We start from the raw sequence: 22,398 nt of genomic DNA on the forward strand, positions 1-22,398 counted from the left end.
TGACCCCAAGGTCGAGATCGGATCGATCCGGGAGTTGGCTTGACCCACTGGGCCACTACCCAGATTTTCTTTCTAGACCGTGGGTGACTTGACCTGTCACGCAACTTTTCCGAATGTCCATAATTCTGGATGCTGCATCTCTCCTCTCCAGAGGGAATGTGGTTTATGGTTTTGGTCTGATATTTCACGTTGACAGTTTGGAGTTATCAACTTTCCTCACCAGCACTACCAGATTCAAGGTAATGAGCCACGTTCTTAACTTGGGATTACGTTTTCTATTATCTTGGGGAATGTTCCACATAAACGTTATTCAGGAATATATATATATATATATATATATATATATTATATATATACATATATATATATATATATATACTATATATATATATATATATATATATAGTTATATATATATATCGGTTATATAGGTATAGGATATAGTTATAGTTATAATTATAACATATAGATGCGTTATATATATATATATTATATATATATATATATATATATATATATATATATTATATATATATATATTATATATATATATACATATATAATATATATATATGAATGTTTTCACTTGCACCTTGATATAATCTATATTCTCATGCAGTAAGCTTACAGTTAAATCTTCGAAAAAGGCATGTTTATTAGTAGAGGATAACACAATATATATATATATATATATATATATATATATATATATATGTATGTATATATATTATATAATATGTTATATATATATAATATATTATATATATATATATACATATATATATATATATATATATTTATGTGTATATGTATATATATATATATATATATATATATATATATATATATATATATATATATATATTATATATACACACATCCGACCTTACTCTGTAATGGTGCTTACAGTTAAATCTTCGGGAAAGACATTTGTTATTAAAAGAGGCTAGCATCAAGCAATACGAACAAAATTGTATCAGGAATAAAACCCTGGAATTAAAAAAAAAGAAAAGAAAAAAACTTGTTTTGGTTGAGCGGAAGTGACGAGGCGTTATGCAATGCGGAGCAACAATGCAAGATTATCTCTCTCTCTCTCTCTCTTCTAGTAATGGTTTGTTGAGTGACCTTTGATTATTATAATTATCTCTTCCTTTGTTTTCCAGTGAATAATGTTAAGTAAATTTCTGCAATGCGCTTTAAAATTTATAAAAAAAAATTCAAACGAAGTTTTTTTTAGATCTTTTTCGTACGTATTTTTTCTTCTTTACTTAGGACATTCCATTCGAAACTGAAGAAATGACATCACTATATGAAAGTATCTATAGATATTGCTTATATTATTTCCATACCCACTCTTCTCAGTAAATGCGTCAGTGACCCTTGTATTTGTGACACCAGAAAAGTCCGGTCAGTTAATCCATATATTTGTAGAAGAAACTCAGTTTTTGTCTTTTTGTGCATTGTTAATCCTTGCTCATAGTGGTTCCATTTTTTCTTTAGGAAAAAGGAAGATAAGATTTAGTCCCAAGGCCGCGACCTACGAAAATGTCCTAAAGTTGCCCGTCCCGTCGGCGTCTGAGAATAGAAATATACTTCTCGTGAGGCTACTTAGAAAACAGCTACGATGAAATCTCAATTCTCCATTACAGGTGTTTTGGTCGCGTTATATTCGTCTGATAATAGGAGGTCAACACCTGGGATTTCGTTACAGTTGTCCTTACAGGTGTTTTGATTATTTTATATTTCGCCCCGCACCCGGAGATTAACATCTGGGATTTCGTCACAAGCCGTTAAATATGTAACACGAATCTTATCACAGTTACATTTGTATTATCAAAGGTTTCAAGGTTGTTCGTGAACACAGAGACAAGGAACACTCCAATACACAGGTGCACAAATGTCTAGTTTCATGTCCTTGACAGAGTTTGAACTCGGTGGTCGCGGGTTCGATTCTCGGCCATTCCATTGAGGAGTGAGAGATGTGTATTTCTGGTGATAGAAATTCACTCTCGGCATGGTTCGGAAGTCACGTAAAGCCGTTGGTTCCGTTGCTGAATAACCACTGGTTCCATGCGACGTAAAAACACCATACAAACAAACAAACAAACTGAGCTCCTAATGTGTTACTTAATAGTATATATATCCATTCATATATGGGAAATCCTAAAAACGGGCCATAATAATATTTTAATAATATAATAAATATATTTATATTAATATAATATATATTATATATAATGTATATATATATATATATATATATATATATATATATATATATATATACATCATACTTATCAGTAACATTGAAAAATCGTTATTCATAATTAGGTAAATGAATACAGCATTTATCTCACTGCAGCATCAACATGCAAAACGCTTTTCTTATATCTCTGCAATACCCTTCACGTAATAAGGTCAGGTCCAGTTGCAATCTGGTAATACTTGGGTCAAAGGTCGCTGTTCTAATTGCAACACCGACGACCCACATCGATGACCACTTTCATTGTGACATTGGTTTGCAGGTGAAAATGGACAATTGGATCGTTTGTGTGGGAGTGTGTGAATGAGATGTATAATTGAAGAATTTGTAACCTAGCGAGTGGATAAAATTGATATGAGGTTCGCGGCACTTGTGTGTGGTGTGGACAAATGAATCAGTCGAAACAGACGTTGGCTGTCGAAAAGATAAATTCTGATTATCTTGGGGTAATTGGTCTAGCTGTTAATGCGAGGGAGTAACATTGCAGCTGCCTCATTAAGTGTAGACTTAGGGCTTTATACCTCGATTTTCGCCCACAAGTTCACTCTGAAAATTGTTATATTGTAAGACCAAGGTTAAGGGGTAATTGGTCTAGCTGATAATGCGAGGGAGTAACATTGCAGCTGCCTCAGTAAGTGTTGACTTGAGGAGGGTGTTATACCTCGATTTTCGCTCACACACACACACACACACACACACACACACACACACACACACACACACACACACACAGGCCAATTGCAATATTATGTGTCTGAATATTTGATATAGTAAGTATGAAAATTTTCTATGCTCGTTGAGCCAGATACCTTTATCACGAAATCCGCTGAATTTTATTCTGTTGCCTCGTCGAGGCTCTAGGTTAAGTGCACCGGTTTACGTATGTGTCGTAATGCCAGCTGACTCAACCCTGGCTTTGATATTGGATTAGACGTCTCAGGTCGGTACAGAGTCATTTGATGAAATATTGTCCATGAAAATAAAACCGAAACTAAAAGTATATGACCTCAAAGGACGAAATAACTTGGCCAAAAAAATAAGGTATTTGACGGGATTCAGTCTCATGGTAATCCAGTACATCTGCAACAATGATTAAAATTTCTTTGGAGTAACAGGACTAGCGAATAATGAATTATATGCCTTTGTATTATTCTACCAACATCCCACAATAATATAATTGTTAAAAGTTCGTGTATAAGTTTTTAAAAACTTTATAAAAGCTTTCGAAGTTTCGAACCCTTCTTTGGCCTCTGGCTTCATCTTCAGCCCAAATGAACTCTCGTGATACAGAGCTTTTCCGAACAAATTCCAACATGCATTGTAATTCACAAGCTAACAATATTCACCTTTAAATATCCCCGACAGTCACGTCAACTCCTGAAGGAGATCCAGCCGATCATCATAACGCTAGTGAACCCGATTAGGCCGAAGCTAGGTTCGAGAGCCAGTCACGTGTATGACATTTCTTTCTTTTTTCTTTTTTTTTTTCGACGTGACAATAACTAACTGAAACTCGGTGTTCGTGGTAAGACGTTGGCGCTCGAGTTCAGTACTTTAACGAAGTTTTTCTCTTTTATTTGCACCAGGACTTGTGTACTTTGTGTTAGTGAATCAAGCTGGATAAATGCACCTGCAAAACCAGTTAATTGAGGAAAGACACTGACAACAGAGTTTATAGTTATAGGGTAAAAAACCGCATGGTACAGGGGTGGACCATGTAGATCAATGTGTACAACCCCAAGAAAAGTACATTATAACGCGTCCTGACACCGGAGTAGAGGTCTTTAGCTCCGTTTCTCACCAACAACAAGTCGCATCTGATGCCCATCTCCGATGTCAGGACGCGTTATAATGTACTTTATTTGGGGTTGTACACATTGATCGTAAATGGTCCCCCATGTACCATGCGGTTTTTTACCCTAGTACCAATTTTATGGCATTCAGATCCTATAGGCTATACTATATTTCTGAACAGATACGTAAAAGAAATTTGGTAAGTGTCAAAAATCTGTTATTATGCTTAGCTTTAGTGCAGTTTTTACCGGAGTTGTAAAATTGCTTAACTTAGACGTAGATTAATCAATGGACATTACCTATTTCAGCCTAGCCTAGCCTAGGCAAAACTAGGCTCAGGTTTGTAAATAGGCAGTAGCCATTAGTAACCACAAAACAAAATTGAGGGTACACGATTATCAGGGTATAAAGGTATTATGACAAGGCTATTCCTGTCCTTCATTTGGATATTATATTCATTAAAATTAATATTTTAAGTCATGTACCGATCCTTAATTAGGCTAATTACACATAAAAGGTGAAAAGGCGGCTTTTCTGCATTTTTTAGATTGTTGTACAGACGGCCAACGAAGAATTGGCGTAGTTTCTTAATTCATTGTTCGTTATGGACATATTGCCATATGCAGGTGCCAGATTATTTACTTCACAATAATAACATTTCCTATCAAAGGTGCTATACTTGAAATAAATTACATTAGAATTGAGTAGACTTATTCCATGTATTAAGATAATTATTTTGCAAAGTAAGGAAAATATATACCGATGGGTCCACGATTTCTAATTTTATTCTCAACTCTAACTTCGTGACAGCATACCGAAGATTTTGATTTGAGGTTGGCTTTGCTGTCGCTAGAGTCTTGACTCAACGTATCGTACTGCACTGGGGTGCTGTCATTTCGTCTCCTACAGCCTATAAATAATACATCAAGGCGTTAACATTCTTTGAAAACTGTGTTTAGTTAAACTAATTTGTTTTGTCCTTTGATCAATAAAAATAATTTGCATGACACATTTAGTGGGCCTAAATTGGACTTCTGATTTTCCCACATGATTTGCCTAGGTCTATTTTCAGCAGTATACTTTCTCGGATACGTAATATTAATGAATATTTAAATCGACAATATATATATATATATATATATATATATATATATATATATATATATATATATACATACATATATATATATATATATATATATATATATATATATATATATATATATATATATATATATATTAATCTGCTTGATTTGACTATTCCCGTTATTCTTGTTTTATTAGCCATGTTCGCCTTTCTTCTTATCCTTTTCATAATTGCTTAACATAATTAACTCAGACCTAGCTATTCAAAATCAAAAAGTAATCATAAGAAAATCAAACGAATATAATTCAGTCTTATTTTTTATCGAATTCCTTGCATATCATCCTGTTTCATTTGGACACCTTGGAAAGCTGTGGGAGTCAAAACTGACGAATACATTAAGAAAGGCTTACTTTTCCTTAAAGCTTTCTTAGGTTGATTTTTTTGTAACTATTCATTTCTTCTAAATAGAAATTAATTCAAATTAGTTTCACATGTATACCTACTAGACCTACTACAATAAGCATATTATAAGTAGCTGAAAGGATAAGAAATATGAAAGGTGACGTTCTCGTTTAAGTCTATTTCATATGTTTTTTTTTTTTCTTTCAAGAAAAACCTACTCCTTTAATCAAGGGTTGCTCTTTGACGGCTTCAGGGTGTAACACGAGTGTATGCACATATTTTGTGGAATGAAAGATAAGTTTCTTTGAACAGAAAATAATTATAAACATGCATTTAAGACGTCCGTTGTCGGTGCGGGGAATTTTAAAATAACCGTTATCATTAGTGGTGCTTTCACGAGGGAGTTCGTAGTGAGAACTGAGAAGTCGGATCTAGTCGCCTGAGATGTAGAAGAGAGCGGAGGTGGCGTATAGGAGTGATGGAACGATTAGGCCCGATGTTAATAAAGTATCTCCCAATGAAACGTATTCTTTAGGTTTTGAAGAAAAAAAATGCATGCAGCATTGAAACCGTTTCCCTCCCTATCCGTGGTATTCACTGGCTACCGATAAAAACAAAACTAAAAGAGTAAGCCTAACTGAATCTCTCATTCATCAAAGATATGTTTGCTTATTCATTAGACTTATTCATTAGACAACTACCAAAGACTTCAAGAGTAGATTTAAAAATCTCTTCCTCTCCATCTTAAGTTTTCATCAGACACCAGTCATAAGCAATGTCGTGACGAGGCACTAGAATTCAAAGTTCACAAATGAATGCTGCTCAGCAACATTTACACTACGTATTGTCTTGCTCTCATGTGGTGCTTCGAGGTGTTCCACCTCTAGGCCCATGTTCTAAATTTTGCCGTTTTTTAAAACAATTTTATTCATCTATGTATGGTTCTTTCTGGTTTATTAAGCTTTCTTGATATCTCTCCAACAGGAACTTGCACCGAATGCAGTGCAATAACTCTCGCTCATTGAGGGTGTTTTTCTTAGACGATAAATGACACATTGACATTAGATTCCCGTGCACATGATATCAAAAGCAATAGAGTGAGGTCGCCTGGTTCACGCTGTTAATTTTTTTCTTTTTGTTTTTAAATTTGATAGCATTTTGTGAGATTCCAATGTTTTCTGTAAAATTTAACAAATGGAATATTCAACTACCTTGAACTTAATATTGAAATGATAATTTAAGGACTATGTTTATGCGATACTACTAGTGATAGGTGTCTCCTATCTATTTGTTAATGTATATCTATGGTTGTGATATGACGTTTTTTATCACTTCGTTTCGTTCACGTCAATTTTGCTATATGGAAATAGTTTTACACAATAACATAACATAATGCTCTAAAGATATCAGTGACTGTTTTTTAACGTCATTACACATGATTTCTTCCATTTTTGAAAAGAAAAAATAGATAAATGAAGCATGAATCGTGCGTCAGGCAGGTGAACGAAAAATTATGAAACTCTGCCACGAGTTTTTTGGCCGACAGTACACGCAGCTATTTTGAATATTACTGATAGGCTAGGCAAGTTCCGCTATAAAATGAATTTTTAGCCAAGCAATTCTTAAAAGTACTGCCAAACATTTCCGTTTTGTTATGAGAGTTTTAACAATATCCTAGCTACCAGAATTCTTGTTACCTATTGTTTCAGGCAAATGACGTTGGGTTAGGTGACTATACTACTCTGTTTTTTTTCATCTGTCCATCCGCCTGTGGTGTTTTTGTATGGTAACACTGCGTCCCGGGCTTTAGATAGTTACGCTATGTGTAAATTTTAGGTAAATAAAACGATATCTGGGTGTACATTTTTAACTGAAAAGTGTTTTAATAATTTACTGTATGCGAATTACACCGTTAATATTCGAAATAGGATATTATTATAATCGTTGAATGTAAGCTGAATGTAACTATCTAAAGCCCGGGATGCAGTATTACCATACAAAAACACCACAGGCGGATGGACAGATGGAAAAAAACAGAGTATAGAACCAGGAATATTTTGTCTGTTATGCCAGTCTTAACAATATCCTAGCCAACGGAGGTCTCTAGTGTTCCAGTCAAACTAGGTCGGGTTAGGTGACTAGACCCAGGGATTTGGAGTGGGGTAGAAAATAGTCAGATTACAATAAAAAGTAGAATTTATGAACCTAATAAAGTAATTGTTATAACTAACTGTGTAAGTACTAATAAATCCCTGTTGTTAACTAAAAGGGATGAGAGATCAACCCACAGAACCTATATTAAAATGTCAGATTAGGAGCAAAATACATAAGTAACCTTCAGTGATATCCAGGGAGGTGATATGATTTACTTTCTTTGGGTAGTTTGCCACAAATACCCACTGTGACTTTCCTGTAACATTATTTTGGGTACTAAATGTCTCAACATTCTTGTACTTACCTATCGACTATTGGACCATAGAATGCCCTGTTGCATGAATATAATGGCGGCTTTCCATCAATAGGGCATTGATCTTCTAATGATAGAACCCATGGATCATCCTCCACTTATGTTAATTCCATTTACAGGATTAGCTTCTATTTATCCAGATTCATATACAGTATTATATAGCCACATATTACTCAACCTAATGTATTAATTACCGCCTCCATGGACTTTGTTTTTAGATAGCAAGGGTTGCATGAAGGGTTATTATGTATTTTGAATATTTACATTTTTTTTAATAGAGATTCTCTGTTTCAAGTCTTGTTCAGGTTGTAGGATTTTTTACTGTAGCAATTTTTGATATTGTCTGATATGTTATGCATAGAAAACTCCAGCTTTCACTTGTTTGTAAAACTATGGTATAAAAAAGGACAAATAACTCCTGTCTTTAGGTAACTGATTACCCTTTTTAGTAGATAACAGATATATATTGTATTAGCCACACATTACTCAACCTAATGTATTAATTACCGCCTCCATGGACATTGATTTTAGGTAGCAGGGGTTACATGGAGAGTTATTATGGATTTTGAATATTTATATATTATTTGGTACAGATTCTTTGTTTCAAGTCTTGTTCTAGTTGCAGGATTTTGTACGGCAGCAATTTGTGATATTGTGTAATATGTTATGCAAAGAAATCTCTAACTTTCACCTGTTTGTGAAACTGTGGTACAGAAATGGACAAATAACTCCTGTCTTTAGGAAACTGATTGGCCTTCTTAGTTGATAACATGGATATATATGTGGGTTATCAGTCCCCCATTTTCTGCCGTGACTGTTGCTCTTCATGTTCATTATTATTGATGTAGCAGAAGCTCTTATGAATAAGGTAACACCCAAACCTAATATACTTGCATATGAGTTATTAGGGATTAGATGTCTCAGTTGGTGGCACTTGCTTGCTTCTCCAACGCCATCATCTTTGTCATATTGCCAGGTTGCGTAAATCTCTCTCTCTCTCTCTCTCTCTCTCTCTCTCTCTCTCTCTCTCTCTCTCTCTCTCTCTCTCAGTGCCCCTCCTCTCCCCTTTTTAGGTAAATTTCTATATAACTTTTACATGTGAATGATTAGCGCTGATAATGTAGAAATAAGTCCCGTAGGGAAGAAAAGTTATTTACCTACGAAACAACTGATATATATATATATATATATATATATATAGATATATATATATATATATATATATATATATATAATTATATATATATATATATTATAATATTAATTATATAACATGCACGGTTGGAAACGCCCTCGTCGGCGTAAGGGAAAGTTATGTATTGCAGTGAACTTTGAGTATTCAATGCCGCTAATTGCAGCTTGTTATTATCTCTCAGCTGGGAAGGGTGTGAAGTTGCTCAATGAAGAAAAAGCTCGTTGTTCGAAAATATTAAAGAAAAAAAAATGGAGAAACGTGAAAGTTATTTTATGGTAAAGTGAATTTTATTGCAGATGTTTAAAAGAATTTTTGTGTTAACCGAGGCGTATAAAATGCAGCATCAGACATATTTAAATTCTATTAATCACAGCAATGACTGTAAAAATCGACGAATGGTTGGAAGCTAATTAAAGTATTTGGGTCGTTTTGTCTAATTTCAGTTATGGGCATGTATATTTACTTCATTGTTTCGACTTCATTTGGCGTACCTGAGGTTACTATATAGAAAGTTATTTTGCATTTTGTACTTATGTCCAAAAATTATTCTCAGACATCGAACACAATTTCATGATTTTATTCAAGAGTCGTCGATCCACATATAGTGTAATTTAAAATTCAGTATGCTCGGCCAACGGACATTTTCACTAGAGACTAGTGATAATTATGTTTTTTTTGGGGGGTTGGGTGGGTGCTTGTGGGGTTGACGGGGGAAATGTAAAAATGTGTGACACATTTCGAACACTTATACCTGTGTAGTTGACGCTAATAGAAGCTATAACAAATGATGACTAGTGAAAAGTGAATGGAACAAAACGATCATTAATTGTGATTAGGAAATACAATCTGCTTGTAGCACCTGTAGTTATACCAAATTGGCTCGTGATAGGAAAACCCCATCAAATGTGAATCTCCCAGTAATAATACTCTTAGTAACTATAAACGATTCAAGTAAAGCAGTGGAATATAGTTCTCCTGATAGACAAAAAGACTTTAGTCCTTATTTGACGTCATCATTTACCTGGAATCAATAAAGTGTTTTAAAGTACTGATTATCGAAAGCATACGTGTTTCTATTAGTACATAAACTTGCATTACAGGGAATCAGCCCGTCCCAAACTACCTCCCACCTCTCTCTCTCTCTCTCTCTCTCCTCTCTTCTCTCTCTATCTTCTCTCTCTCTCTCTCTCTCTCTCTCTCACCACACACACACACACACACACATAATTAGACAATATTATTACTGGACATTTTCATACAACCATACATCATGTGGTATAATGGTTCTCTCTCCCAGTTGTCGGTATATATTCCTACCATTCTGAATTATTCAAGACCTTTCCCTCTTTCTCTCGCTCTCAAGTGCACTACATCTTGACAGCTCCATTTCCCGTACTTTTTTTTTTTCATCATCATCTTGCGTCATGTCGTTGTCACGATTGTAGATTCATTGCTTGTATTTTAGTTTAATCTTTGTTATTGCAATTGCTCGATAATGAAATAATCGTCGTAAGGTGAAAGCGATATTACAGTATTAAGATCAATGAACGGGGGCGTGAAATAGAATATTCGCGACTTCTATTTTGAAGTGGAAAAATTGAAATACGAAGTTACACAGTATCGGGTTGAGTACGTGAAAAAAAACCCATTGATAATATGATATATAATATATATATATATATATATATATATATATATTATATATATATATATATATATATAATTCATGTCTCGCGGTCTGTAAGTGAAAATTATATTATTAGAATAATAATCAAAGTTCGCCAAATAATATAACGAGGATACAAGAGTGGAGGACCTTGCACGATGGGGGATGAGGGGAAGGGGCGGTTGGGGGTTTAAGTGAAAGGAGGGAGGGAGTGAATGAGTGAGGCAAGCATTACGGTGCTCGTTTCCCTTCGTATTTTCAAGACTTTAAGGCGTGGCGTCTGGCCTAGTCGTCTGTTGAAGCCTGTAATTCAGGTTCTTGTACTGTTCAGGGCGAATGTTCATTTGACCCGAAACCTTTACCCTAATTCGTGCATCTTAAGGAATTTCCCACTTTTGTTTATTACCATAATTAATCGGCCTCTTAAAAGATGGAAACTTCCAGAGTTAGGGAAAACGGAAGCAGATAGAGTTCGTATGTTAGAGCAGCTATATAATCACGGAAGACTTAGCCTAAGGCGTGAACTCCTACGCACACGACTGATTGATTATTATTACTCCTGGCGACGCTAAGAGGCGGGTATTTACGCTCTATTCGTATGAAAGGTTAATTTTAGCTTATTTGGGTGTGGAAGAGCGCATGTCATTCCGTGAAAAGGGTCTGGCAGACTCCTAATGTTCGTATGGATTTAAAGTGTCATTGAGTGTGTCGTTTTTCCATTTACTCTCATTGTAAAGCGACATTTATCAGTTAGACATTATCAGTTATTTCGACATAGTATCATGGAAATCATCCAGTTAGGAGGGGTATATTGATTAATTATACTTAAGTTTCAATAAACCAACAATGTACGCGTTGCTCCTTCCAACAAGAGTCCTTGGTTAAATCGGAGTAACTGCAAAATTATTATTATTATTATAATATTTAAAATGAACAAACGTCCATATGGCAAATCCCACGAAGGCTGTTGACTAATACAGCAAATTTCATAGGATATCCGTTAATAGAAAAAAAAAGGCCTGTTAGCAAACATACTATAATTAATTTAACATACAAAAGCGGTATCGGAGTGGGTAGCACTTGAACAAAGCTCTTGAACTCGCCGCATACAAAGATCCGTAGTCTCATATAGAGCTGATAACGGTCATACATTTACTATCTTGAGGTAGTTTTCAGAAGGGGGTTGTTTGATATCCGAAAGCGGGGAAGATAAGATGGCATTTCAGTGAACCTGACAAAAACATCCACCCTTTATAAGAGCGCGTTCCCTTTCATCTAATACGTAGGCTGGCTACGTAACCTGCGAAAAAGGGTTGTAAAGCGCATGACTCAGAGCGGTACAGGTTGTGTGTGCTTAACCGCCAAAATGATTGCCACACTCTTCCTGTGATTATCTGACTGGACTGGGAATATTTTGTCAGCGCTTTTCCTTTCTATTTTGTTTCATTTTCTATACGTCGACCCATTTCGCGGTTCTGGAAAGTGGTAGAAATCTTATATAATAGAAAATATTTAGAAGTAATTGCGGGTAATGACCGGTATTATATTTTGATACCGACGTTTTGTTCGGTTTCATTCTTATCTCTTTTGGTTTGTTTATCATCACATTTTTTTCACGTTCATTCGTATCATTATAACTTTCGCCTCTTTGGAAATAAACGGTATGAAACTTTTTTTTTTTTTTGTCTCCACGGAGTTGTGCTTGTATTCAGTCGATGTTCGCCGATTTATTATTATTATTATTATTATTATTATTATTATTATTATTATTATTATTATTATTATTATTATTATTATTATTATTATTATTACTTTATGTCTTGAGTTCCAAGTGAACAGTACCAAGCCAAATGTTAATCTTTTTTCGCATATTACCCTTGGCTCAGTCGTTAGCAAAGAGTAACGATTACGATTCATATTAATCCCGAGATCGTGATAACCGTGATGTACTTAATGTACACATTTAACAAAGATGAAAATATTTTCTTAAAAATATATTTCAAGACATTATATGAATAACGACCTTATATGAAGTGAATTTAAGCTAAACATGATGTTGCTACTTCAGTACTACACATTTAATTATTTATTTTTGGTTTATATGTTATTTTCAGTTCCTTTACTATACAACTCTCGGTTTCATATTTATCCTTTCCAAATATGGGCATCCAGCTCTGTGTAAGTCGATTCTACAAAGTAATGACAGTTTAGGCTTGTTCATAATGACTGTTTATGAATTGTAGATGATGATGATAATATACGGTGTGTCAGGGAACCAACCTTTCGTTAGAACAAAAAAATATCAGCGAAGGTAATTGTTTCCTGTGCTTGTTCAAAGAAAGAATGATTAGACCTATCTTCTCGTTTGTAGGCTAGGTTATAGAGTGCTTTTTTGAAATTCATTTATTAACTACCGTGATATTTACCACTTGTTCTTGACGCTGTTTGTTGTCCGTGGATGAATTTATTGACCTAAAATCAGTGTCCTCCGTAGGGGGTTAGTGTCGTCAGTGCACCTCATTCGGCGCAATGCAGGCATTAGTTAAGGTTCTTTGCAGCGTCCCTTCGGGCCCCCCTAGCTGCAACTACTTTCATTCCTTTTACTGTACCTCCGTTCACATTCTCTTTCTTCCATCTTACTGCTCACCCTCTCTTAACAATTGATTCGTAGTGTAGCTGCTTTGAAGTTTTTCTCCTTAACACATTTCAAACCATTTACTACTGTCAATTTCCGTTTCAGCGCTGAATGGCCTTAGTTGCCCCAGTGCTTTGCATAATGCCAAAAATCTGTATAAATCAAAATCAAATAAATTATCAGGGTTGGGTTTTTTCCCTTTTTTATGTTATTTAAAAAATATATTACCAAATAATACTAAAAAAAACTTTCTTTAAGCACTTCCCTTCGGGTAAGTTTACACACAAGGTAGTTTCACGGGTTTGCGATGAATTTAATAATTTTATTTCCGGTTAGAAACAAAGTTTTTGAGAAAACTGCATCGCACGGCAGGTCGATCCCTAACCTTCCATGCACCGATCACAGCTGTCTTGCATTCTCACTCGTTCGCTCTTCTTGGATTGTATTAAGGCCCTTCTTATCCAATACTTCTTTCATCCTTCCGTCTAACCCATGTTTAGGTCTTCATCTCGTCTTTCCTCGTAACACTTCGAATATACACTCGTTTCATCAGCCTATCGTCTCCTATTCAGTCCTCATTAGCCTACGTTTTTGTTTTCTACAACAAATGCATATCCATATTTTCGCTTACTCGCGCAGTAAGCCTACAAACGAGTTTGTTTGTTTTGTTTTGGGTGGGGGGGGGGGGGGTGCGAGCCTAAAATGGTCTGAAAAGGGTGTTTATCTTTGAGTTAAAGATACAGGAATTTTAGGGTAGGATATTTACGCAAAGGTGAAAATAAATTATGTGCATGTTAAACAATACAGAAAAATGATTTCTTATAAAATATAGCGTATTTATTTTAATTATAGTTGATGAAACAAGTCTCCATTTGACTGCAGATTTTAGCTCATTTTAATTTATGTTAAAAGTTAGGAATATAATATTTACGACTTATGCGTGAGGGGAAAATCTTCCACGCGTCCCGAGTAAGCTGGAGGTCGGATCACGCCTTGTTTACCATTGCCGTTCTTGCACAACATAATACTATGCAGGCAATTCATCATTACAGCTTAAACACTAATGACCGATGTAGCTATAGACTAATTTCGTTCTGTCAAATGCAGGGAAAAAGACACCTATTCTTGTGTAAAATTTTAAAAGTATGTTAATAATAATGCTAATAATATCTTCAGCTTTTAACGGCTACTGCTTCCTTCAGAAAGAAAATAAACGAAAGGTAACATTGATTCGATTGTCTTATGTTATGCTCTCCTCGCACTTGTATAGAAGTCTGGAAAGGGTTGGCGACAGTAATATAATGTCTTATTGGAAACTGTGGTTTTCGGAGCTTGGAGAAGCTAATAGGGATATTGTGTCTGTGGCTGACCAGTAGCGGCTATTAGTCTCCCAACCTCAAAACAACTCTCAGGGGCAGGTTTCCAATAAAACTTCGTTTGTGTTGATCCTTCCCCGGTTACTAAAAGAATATTAGTTCCTGGCTCCCTTTTGCATCGAGTCGGTTAATGCCCCCTCCACAACTATGTTGCATTTATGTTATTGCTTTTGTAAATTGTTGTGTTATTATCAGAGCACATTCACGAATTTCTTCGTAACAGTGAATCGTGCATTTGACGTCTAGGCTAATCCCTTACGACGCTCCTGATTGGCTGTTGATAAGCCAATCATAGGGCTGGAGACTCTGTCTCTCTTGAGAGAGTTCACATAGGCAGGATGTATGTTCCACTTCTGAAAGACTTATCCCTCAGGAGAGGTGGAACATACATCCTGCCTATATGAACTCTCGAGAAGACAGTTTCCAGCCCTGTCATTGGCTTTTCAACAGCCAATCAGGAGCGTCGTAAGGGACTGGCCTAGACATCAAATGCACGGCCGATGTGAATCTACTATAGTGACATTTCCTTTTTAGGGACACTTAATAGACGCATAGCCAAATTCCTGCTTATTTGTCGGACACATATAAGTTTACAGTTCTCACGCTTTGGGATGTATAGCCATATGTTTTGTTTTTATCGTTGTCTGCCGTCTATTCTTATTTACGCTACTCCTGGTGGAGTTTTTGATTTAGAAAACGAGTCACAGGTGACAGTCGTAAGTTTTTATCCCTACAACTCTTATTGTTATGTGAATGTAATTTTATAAGGGTTTTGTTTTCTGTTCCATACACTTTTTGTTTGTTGGTTTTTTTTTATTGCACCACTTGTGAACAAAGATTGTTTATTTGGTGGGATAATTTCTTACGTAACTGATTTCATAATCCAAATATTTGGCGTCACGTATCCTGACAACTTTCGGATATAAACGAGTTATTACTCCCTTAATTGCATTATATGACAAGGAAACCAATGAATATGATTGTGTCCCGTTTAACTAGGGTAGGATCCTGGCCATTTGAGTTTATTTAAATGTTCCCATAGTCTCTCCTTAGACTCTACAGTAGCCTACCGCATATTCAGTTGCGCAAACAACGCATCTTTTCTACAAGATTGAACCAAACCGTCAATATGGATCTAGGGCTGCAAATTAATTTCAAAATACTCCATGTAGAGATAGGGGGGAAGGGGCCTTCAGCAGCAGAGTAGGCCTACACTTGTTTATAAAAGCATTCTTTTTCACTCGAACTTTAAAATGTAGGTACTACTCGTTGCTCAAAATTGAATTACTTTTCAAATTTCCCAAGTGGAATGGATATAAAAAAAACACTTGATTTACTTCACTGGCTTAGGTAAATGTATATAACATACACTATTATTGAACGGGGGGTGGGGGGAGTCGATATCGAAGCTAAGCATAGCGTTAAAATGGTCCATTCGTCATCTTTTCTAGCATTTATGTGTTTGGAAAATTTCCTATGAATTTCCTGAATAATTTGGCCAATAAAACACAAAGTTTTTTTTCTAATTAGTTTAATATGGGAACATTCGGTCATACTGGGATGCCTTTTTACGAATTTTCAGGTGAGACCGTGCGTGCGTAGTAGCACCTCCGGAAGTATAGAGAGAGGGATGAATGATAAAATCCCGCTATCTGTGTCACAGATAACCCTTTCAAGACGGCTATTGAAATGCTGTTGCCGCTTGGAAGTGCCCCGGCTTTGCTCGCTAGTGGCTGATAACCTTCTTCATCTGATAAACAATAGCTTCATTTTTTATATTCATGGCGCAGTCTCAATCTTTACCTCATTGGGTTGAGTATTTATAAATCTTACCAATACCCTCAGAAGAAAATGAGAGACACCTCCATGGTTCTCTCTGCTTTTTAAGATTTATTTAACTTTAAAGAGGCCTATACATTACAATGATTTCCCTAACTCAAGCAGATGCCAGGCGTAGAACCAATCTACATTTTTTTTTTCACGCGAATCCAATGGATTATCAACGGTGTAATTGGTTATATTTAACTCAGTTTGAGCGGGAAAAGTTTCTCTTGACACGTAACTGAGTTTCATATATACGGTTACTCTTTTGACCAATAGTATCGTTTACATACCTGCTTATCACGTAAATTCGTCTTCTGGCTGAAGATTTTCATGTTCTCCATGTAAGAATAGCACTTCAAATTGATAACATTGTCAAGCCAGTGTTGAGTCCTCCCAAACTCGGCATTGTTGGCACTCCTGATTTTCCCCAGGTAGGTACCGTTGGCATTCTTGATTTCTTGAGATGAATTTAGCAGAACTTAGTTCTTCTGCCATCCATGTAGATATTCCAAACGATTCTTGAGTGGTGATATTTATTTTAAAGCGGGCTTCCATACTGCCTTATTTCCCAAAAACGTTCCGTAAAATTAGCAATAGATAAAGTGTAGACCGCACTCGAGCGTTCATGAGAGTTTACGTAATAAAAATACTTAAAAGGTTCCGAAACTAAGGTTTACCGTAAAGATGGTCACACACGTTCGTATATTCGCTATTCTTTTTTATTAACATTGCAATTAAAAAGGTGTTAATAGTTGGTTTACTTCTGAAAGTCTTCAGAGTATGCTATTCTGATACTCAGGATCTTGAAATCAGTTACGTAAGAAATGATTTCTCCAAGTTACCTTATCCACATGGGTTTAAAGTCGATCCTATAAAGAAAGGCAGAACGTTGTTTTTATCAAGAAAAATCTTTATGGAACGCACAATAGAAAAAAGTATAAAAGTACCTATTCATAAGGGTTGCGGTTAAATGTGTGTAAGAACGAGATAGCAGCAGATAATTATAACAAAATCCATGGCCAAACATGGAGAAACGTGAGAATTGTACCCAATCTTTCCTATCTTTGAAAAGAAACATGAATTTGAATAAATATCTCTGAACATACTAAAAATATAGGTACGCACGTAGCAGGAGGAATGTTTGCAAGGTGTCTGGACAAAAATTGAACAATGAACTGAAAAAGCTACAATAAAAGTAGCAATGACAACAGTAACCCCGGGATGAGGAGGGTGGGGGGTAATTAATGAACTAGATACCAGCAGTGGATGGGAACAGATCACACGGTACCTTGTATAGTGTCAACACACACTGTATCTGATTAGAACCCTGCCTTTTTGGGAGTTGTTAGATTAGTTAATATCGATGGTGTTCACGATTGACCAGCCATAATAATCCTAATCCCGACCCAGGGAGATATATACGTATATATATATATATATTATATATATATATATATATATATATATATATACATATATGCACACACACACACATATATATATATATATATATATATATATATATATATATATATATATATATATATAAGATTAGTGTGCTCGATGTAAGCGAAAATGGACGCCTGGAGAGATCTGCACTCATAATAAACTCTCAGTCTCGAGAATAGCTTTCACTTGCATCTCCTCTGAAAGAGGAAGCGTGTAGCCATTAAAGTTAAAAGCTTACGTATCATTATACATTAATAAATATTGATGACGAATAATAATCATAATAGATCCCGTATCACTGGGTAATACCCAATTATTTTTATTTTTTTCATTCATTCTGTGGTTATGCTTATGCTAAAGAGAATAAATTGATTTAAGAGATGAGATAAGCAGCAGTGTGGTGCTCTCATTATATATATATATATATATATTAATATATTATATATTAATATAATCTATATATATAGATATTATATATATATATATATATATTATTTATAATATATATATATTATATTTTAGTACATAAGCTTTTTATGTTCTTAGAGTAAGACACGAACCTTTTATAGTAAAAAAATTCAATTCTAGAGGAGCGAAACTTTTTGAATAAAAGTAATCAAGGTTTCCGCGCGTGATTTAATTCGAAAGTGTGGTGGCTGTAATGGTAAACAATGACTCGAATATTTTATGAAAACGATGAGGAAATTTTAAAGCGCAAGCAACCGTTTAATAAACATTTGCAATATTTATTGCTGTTGCAGTTATGAGGGCAGCGATGCTATTCTTGAATGATTGATTATGGACATGAATGCCATATTGTGAGTACGAGATGATAATTGACATAAGAACCCAGCCATGCTAAAAGTATTAACTGTTGAAAAATATATTATCATTATGCAATGCAGGTATTTCATGCAAGATTCGAAATGACTTACTTTTTGGCGAAACTCTCCTCAGCTGCTATCCTCTCCAGTTATTTCGTCGACGATTAAGAACCCAAACTCTAACGGCACTTCGTAGCAGAGGACACTGCCCTGAAAGTCTGTTGTGATAAACATATGGCGACTATTAACAGCTGACTCTATTCCCTCCCACAACAAAACTTCTCAAGGCTGGCTCCCGTAGCACGTCTTCTCTCGCCGCTCCCCCACACGTAACTGAGGTGTGTTTCTTCCCAAAGCTCTCGCGAACAACTAAAAGTCCCTTCTTGCCATTTTCTTCGCCGAAGCGAGATTTGCTCGATGCCATGCAACCGGTGGGAGTTACGCCAAAGTATTTCTCTCTCTCTCTCTCTCTCTCTCTCTCTCTCTCTCTCTCTCTCTCTCTCTCTGCGTTGTTGGATTTGTAAATTCAAGCAAACTTACATAACTTAAAAAGTTTTCATGTTTTTATATATACATGGAATACACCTGCGTGCGTAGGAGCTCACACACACACACACACACACACACACACACATCATACATACACATTATATATACAAGCAAACAAATGTAGTACTTAGAAATTATGTATAAAAATTCGTAAGGTAACTAAGTCTACGGGCACAACCAGCCTCGTTTCACGGGCAGAATCTGTTCAGTTTCAGGGAATCCCCTCTCACCCCCACCTCCTTCGGAGGGTGGAGGAGGTAGGATGAAACCCCATTATAAACCATAGGGGTCCCCACTGTAACCCTGCCAAGTTTCATGGCCATGGGACCAGCCGTTTGGCCGTGATTGAATGACAGACGGACGGACAGACATTACGCCCATTATAGTAAGATAAATATATGTGTATATAATATATAAAAACATTCAGTACTTTTCAGTATTTAAAGTATGACTATGGCAGCAACCACTTTCTTGTAATTTTTCTCCGACTCTAACGCCTCTCAGGGAAAACTGCTTAATGTTGGAAGAATATATACTTTATCGTCTTTATACTTAGGAGGAGCAAAAAACAAACACCCCAACATCCAGGGAGGGAGAGAGAATGATGCAAAGCGTTGAAAGGGGTTCATCGTGCTGCAAATGAGGCTATGTAAGTGTGTATGTAGCGGCTAGTGTCATGGAGGTTTTCTACGAGTGTGTAGGGGGTTGGTCATCTACGATTTATCATTGGAATGGTTCATTTATTTATTTCATACACCTGTACAAGTCTTATGTACAGCACATTGAGCGCCTCAGTGCCGTGATCGGTATGGTCTTGGCCTGCCACTTCGGTGGCCGCGAGTTCGATTTTCGGGCATTCCACTGAGGGATCAGAGATGTGTATTTCTGGTGATAGAAGTTCACTCTCGACGTGGTTCGGAAGTCACGTAAAGCCGTTGGTCCCGTTGCTGAATAACCACTGGTTCCATGCAACGTAAAAACACCATAGAAACAAACAAACAAGCACACTGAACTCCCTCATAAACACAATGCCTCATTCTCTTTTATCCGTATATGTTTGTGTGTGTGCTTCGTGTTGTTGCGAGGTAGTGACGGTTCGTAGGACTGTTCAACGTTGTGATCGGTGTCACGGTGTTAATCGACTAACTGGGAAAGTCTCCGGACCCGATTTGTCGTCCTGAAACGAGCTTGAGACGAACAGTTGACGCAAATCTCTCGGCCAGTCGATACATTCGCGTTGTCAGCTGTTAGCGTAGTGGTATTTCCTCCTTGACCGTCGAATTACTTCGTGTTGCCGGTTTGATTTAATGGGAGAACAAAACCGACACGCCAAAATCTATTGGCTGGAGGGAGACTGTGAGTATATAGTGTCGTAGGCGTTTGCTAAGAAATAAATTTCAAGTTACTGTTCTAGTCTGACTGAAAATGGAGAATGTCGTTGTTTAATTTTCTTGAGCAACTTTCCATTACTGAGCTAATTTGCTTTTTAACATGAAACTAGTCAATCACGCAATATGATTGCATGCAATGCTTGATTGCTTCCACGTGTCGAGAAAATTTTCATATTTTTTTTTATTTAGAGAGTTCGCTTTTTTATTGTACACGTTATGTACATTTGCAAGGCACGTTTGCGAAGCTCGTGTACATGAACTAAGTGAACGTTGTTGGCCGTCACGATAAAAATGTTTAAACAGTAAGTTTATTTAAGGAAAATTTTTTTTAAAGAGTTTTCCAGATATTTGGAACTAGATATTCTGAAGCTTTGCTTGTCCGTCGCTGAAACCATTTCAGTCGTTGGCAGTCTGTTCGTTCCCTTCTGTATCCCATTACTTAACGTTGCTCATGTGGAGGAAATGAGCCACTAGGACGACATACAGTATAACGTGGTGGGAGAAAGTTTACAAATTGGCCAAGAACGTTTGCAAGATGTCCCTCTAGGTGTCATGTGCAAGATGCGTAACCTTTAGTGAAGTCAAATTAAGGACGCTTAATAAACATCGTTTTTCAGTATTTTTCCTCAGCACGTATAGTATGAGAAACAACAATTTTATATATATATATATATATATATATATATATATATATATATAATATATATATATATATAAAAGCAAAGCTGGATATGAATCCATTTGATTGAATTTTGATGAACTCTTAAGTAATAACTGCCTTCGTAAGCATGCACCCCACACACCCCTCACAGTCGAACTGGATCTCTAGAGAAAATTCCAGTTGTATATGCAGTTATGCCAGAGGTAATTGAAAAGTTTGATACAATGAAGAAACTTCCTGAATCGTTTTTTCGTTGATGACTTATTTGTATTGAGTGCCTAGTGATATGCAAGGGAATACCAGTGATCTCTACCGGTACGGAAGCCCAAGGAGCTCTATGTCAGTGGTTCTCGCCCTTGTTCACTCCATTCCCTCATGAATTCTCAACATTCGTGTTGCTCCCCTTCATTTTTCTCCCAAATCCCACCCCGCCAAAAAAAAAGGTAAAAATAAAACAAATAAATTAAAATGTTGGTGAAGAGATCGCCCTTGCTTTATTACGAAGTTTACAGTCATAATTATCATAAATTTGATGGATTTCTGCGATATGCTTAACTTACATCACTAGACTACAAAAGACTATCGGACAATAGCGAATTTGAATTTGGTTGGGGAAAAGTTCAATTAACCTCTGCATATTTTATCACCCATCAGTGGGAAGGCTGATATTGTTTCTGTTGCCAGGAAAGTGGTGCAGTTTTTTTTTTTTTTTTTTTTTTTAATTCAGCTTCCTAACATTATTTAGAAATGTATAATTTGCAACAGCCCACCATGGTCCCCAGGTTGAGAACCCCTGAGCTATAAGCTATAAGCCA

At 36.0% G+C, this 22,398-nt stretch overlaps 1 protein-coding gene and 1 long non-coding RNA gene across 5 annotated transcripts in view; one reads left to right on the plus strand and one right to left on the minus strand.

The window, feature by feature from the left end:
• The window catches only part of LOC135198713 (carbohydrate sulfotransferase 11-like), a 71,627-nt gene that overhangs the window by 41,983 nt on the left and 7,246 nt on the right, over positions 1–22,398 (minus strand). Inside the window, exon 1 of one of the 3 annotated variants that reach the window (XM_064226568.1) lies at positions 19,094–19,353. The exons of 1 other annotated variant lie outside the window; for it this stretch is intronic. Coding sequence is in view for 1 of the 2 variants with exons in the window: in XM_064226566.1 (XP_064082636.1) it covers positions 17,000–17,050 (51 nt within the window). In the remaining variant the exon portion in view is untranslated. Of the gene's footprint in view, positions 1–16,999; positions 17,089–19,093; positions 19,354–22,398 lie in introns of those variants that run through there. One more of the 3 variants, XM_064226566.1, reaches the window with a different exon arrangement.
• The window catches only part of LOC135198715 (uncharacterized), a 107,956-nt gene that overhangs the window by 21,575 nt on the left and 63,983 nt on the right, over positions 1–22,398 (plus strand). Inside the window, exon 1 of one of the 2 annotated variants that reach the window (XR_010310879.1) lies at positions 3,180–4,256. The exons of the other annotated variant lie outside the window; for it this stretch is intronic. This is a non-coding gene — a long non-coding RNA (uncharacterized LOC135198715). Of the gene's footprint in view, positions 1–3,179; positions 4,257–22,398 lie in introns of those variants that run through there. 2 annotated transcript variants of the gene reach the window in all.

The sequence above is a fragment of the Macrobrachium nipponense genome, chromosome 22, assembly GCF_015104395.2.
Source record: "Macrobrachium nipponense isolate FS-2020 chromosome 22, ASM1510439v2, whole genome shotgun sequence".
Lineage (NCBI taxonomy): Eukaryota > Metazoa > Arthropoda > Malacostraca > Decapoda > Palaemonidae > Macrobrachium > Macrobrachium nipponense.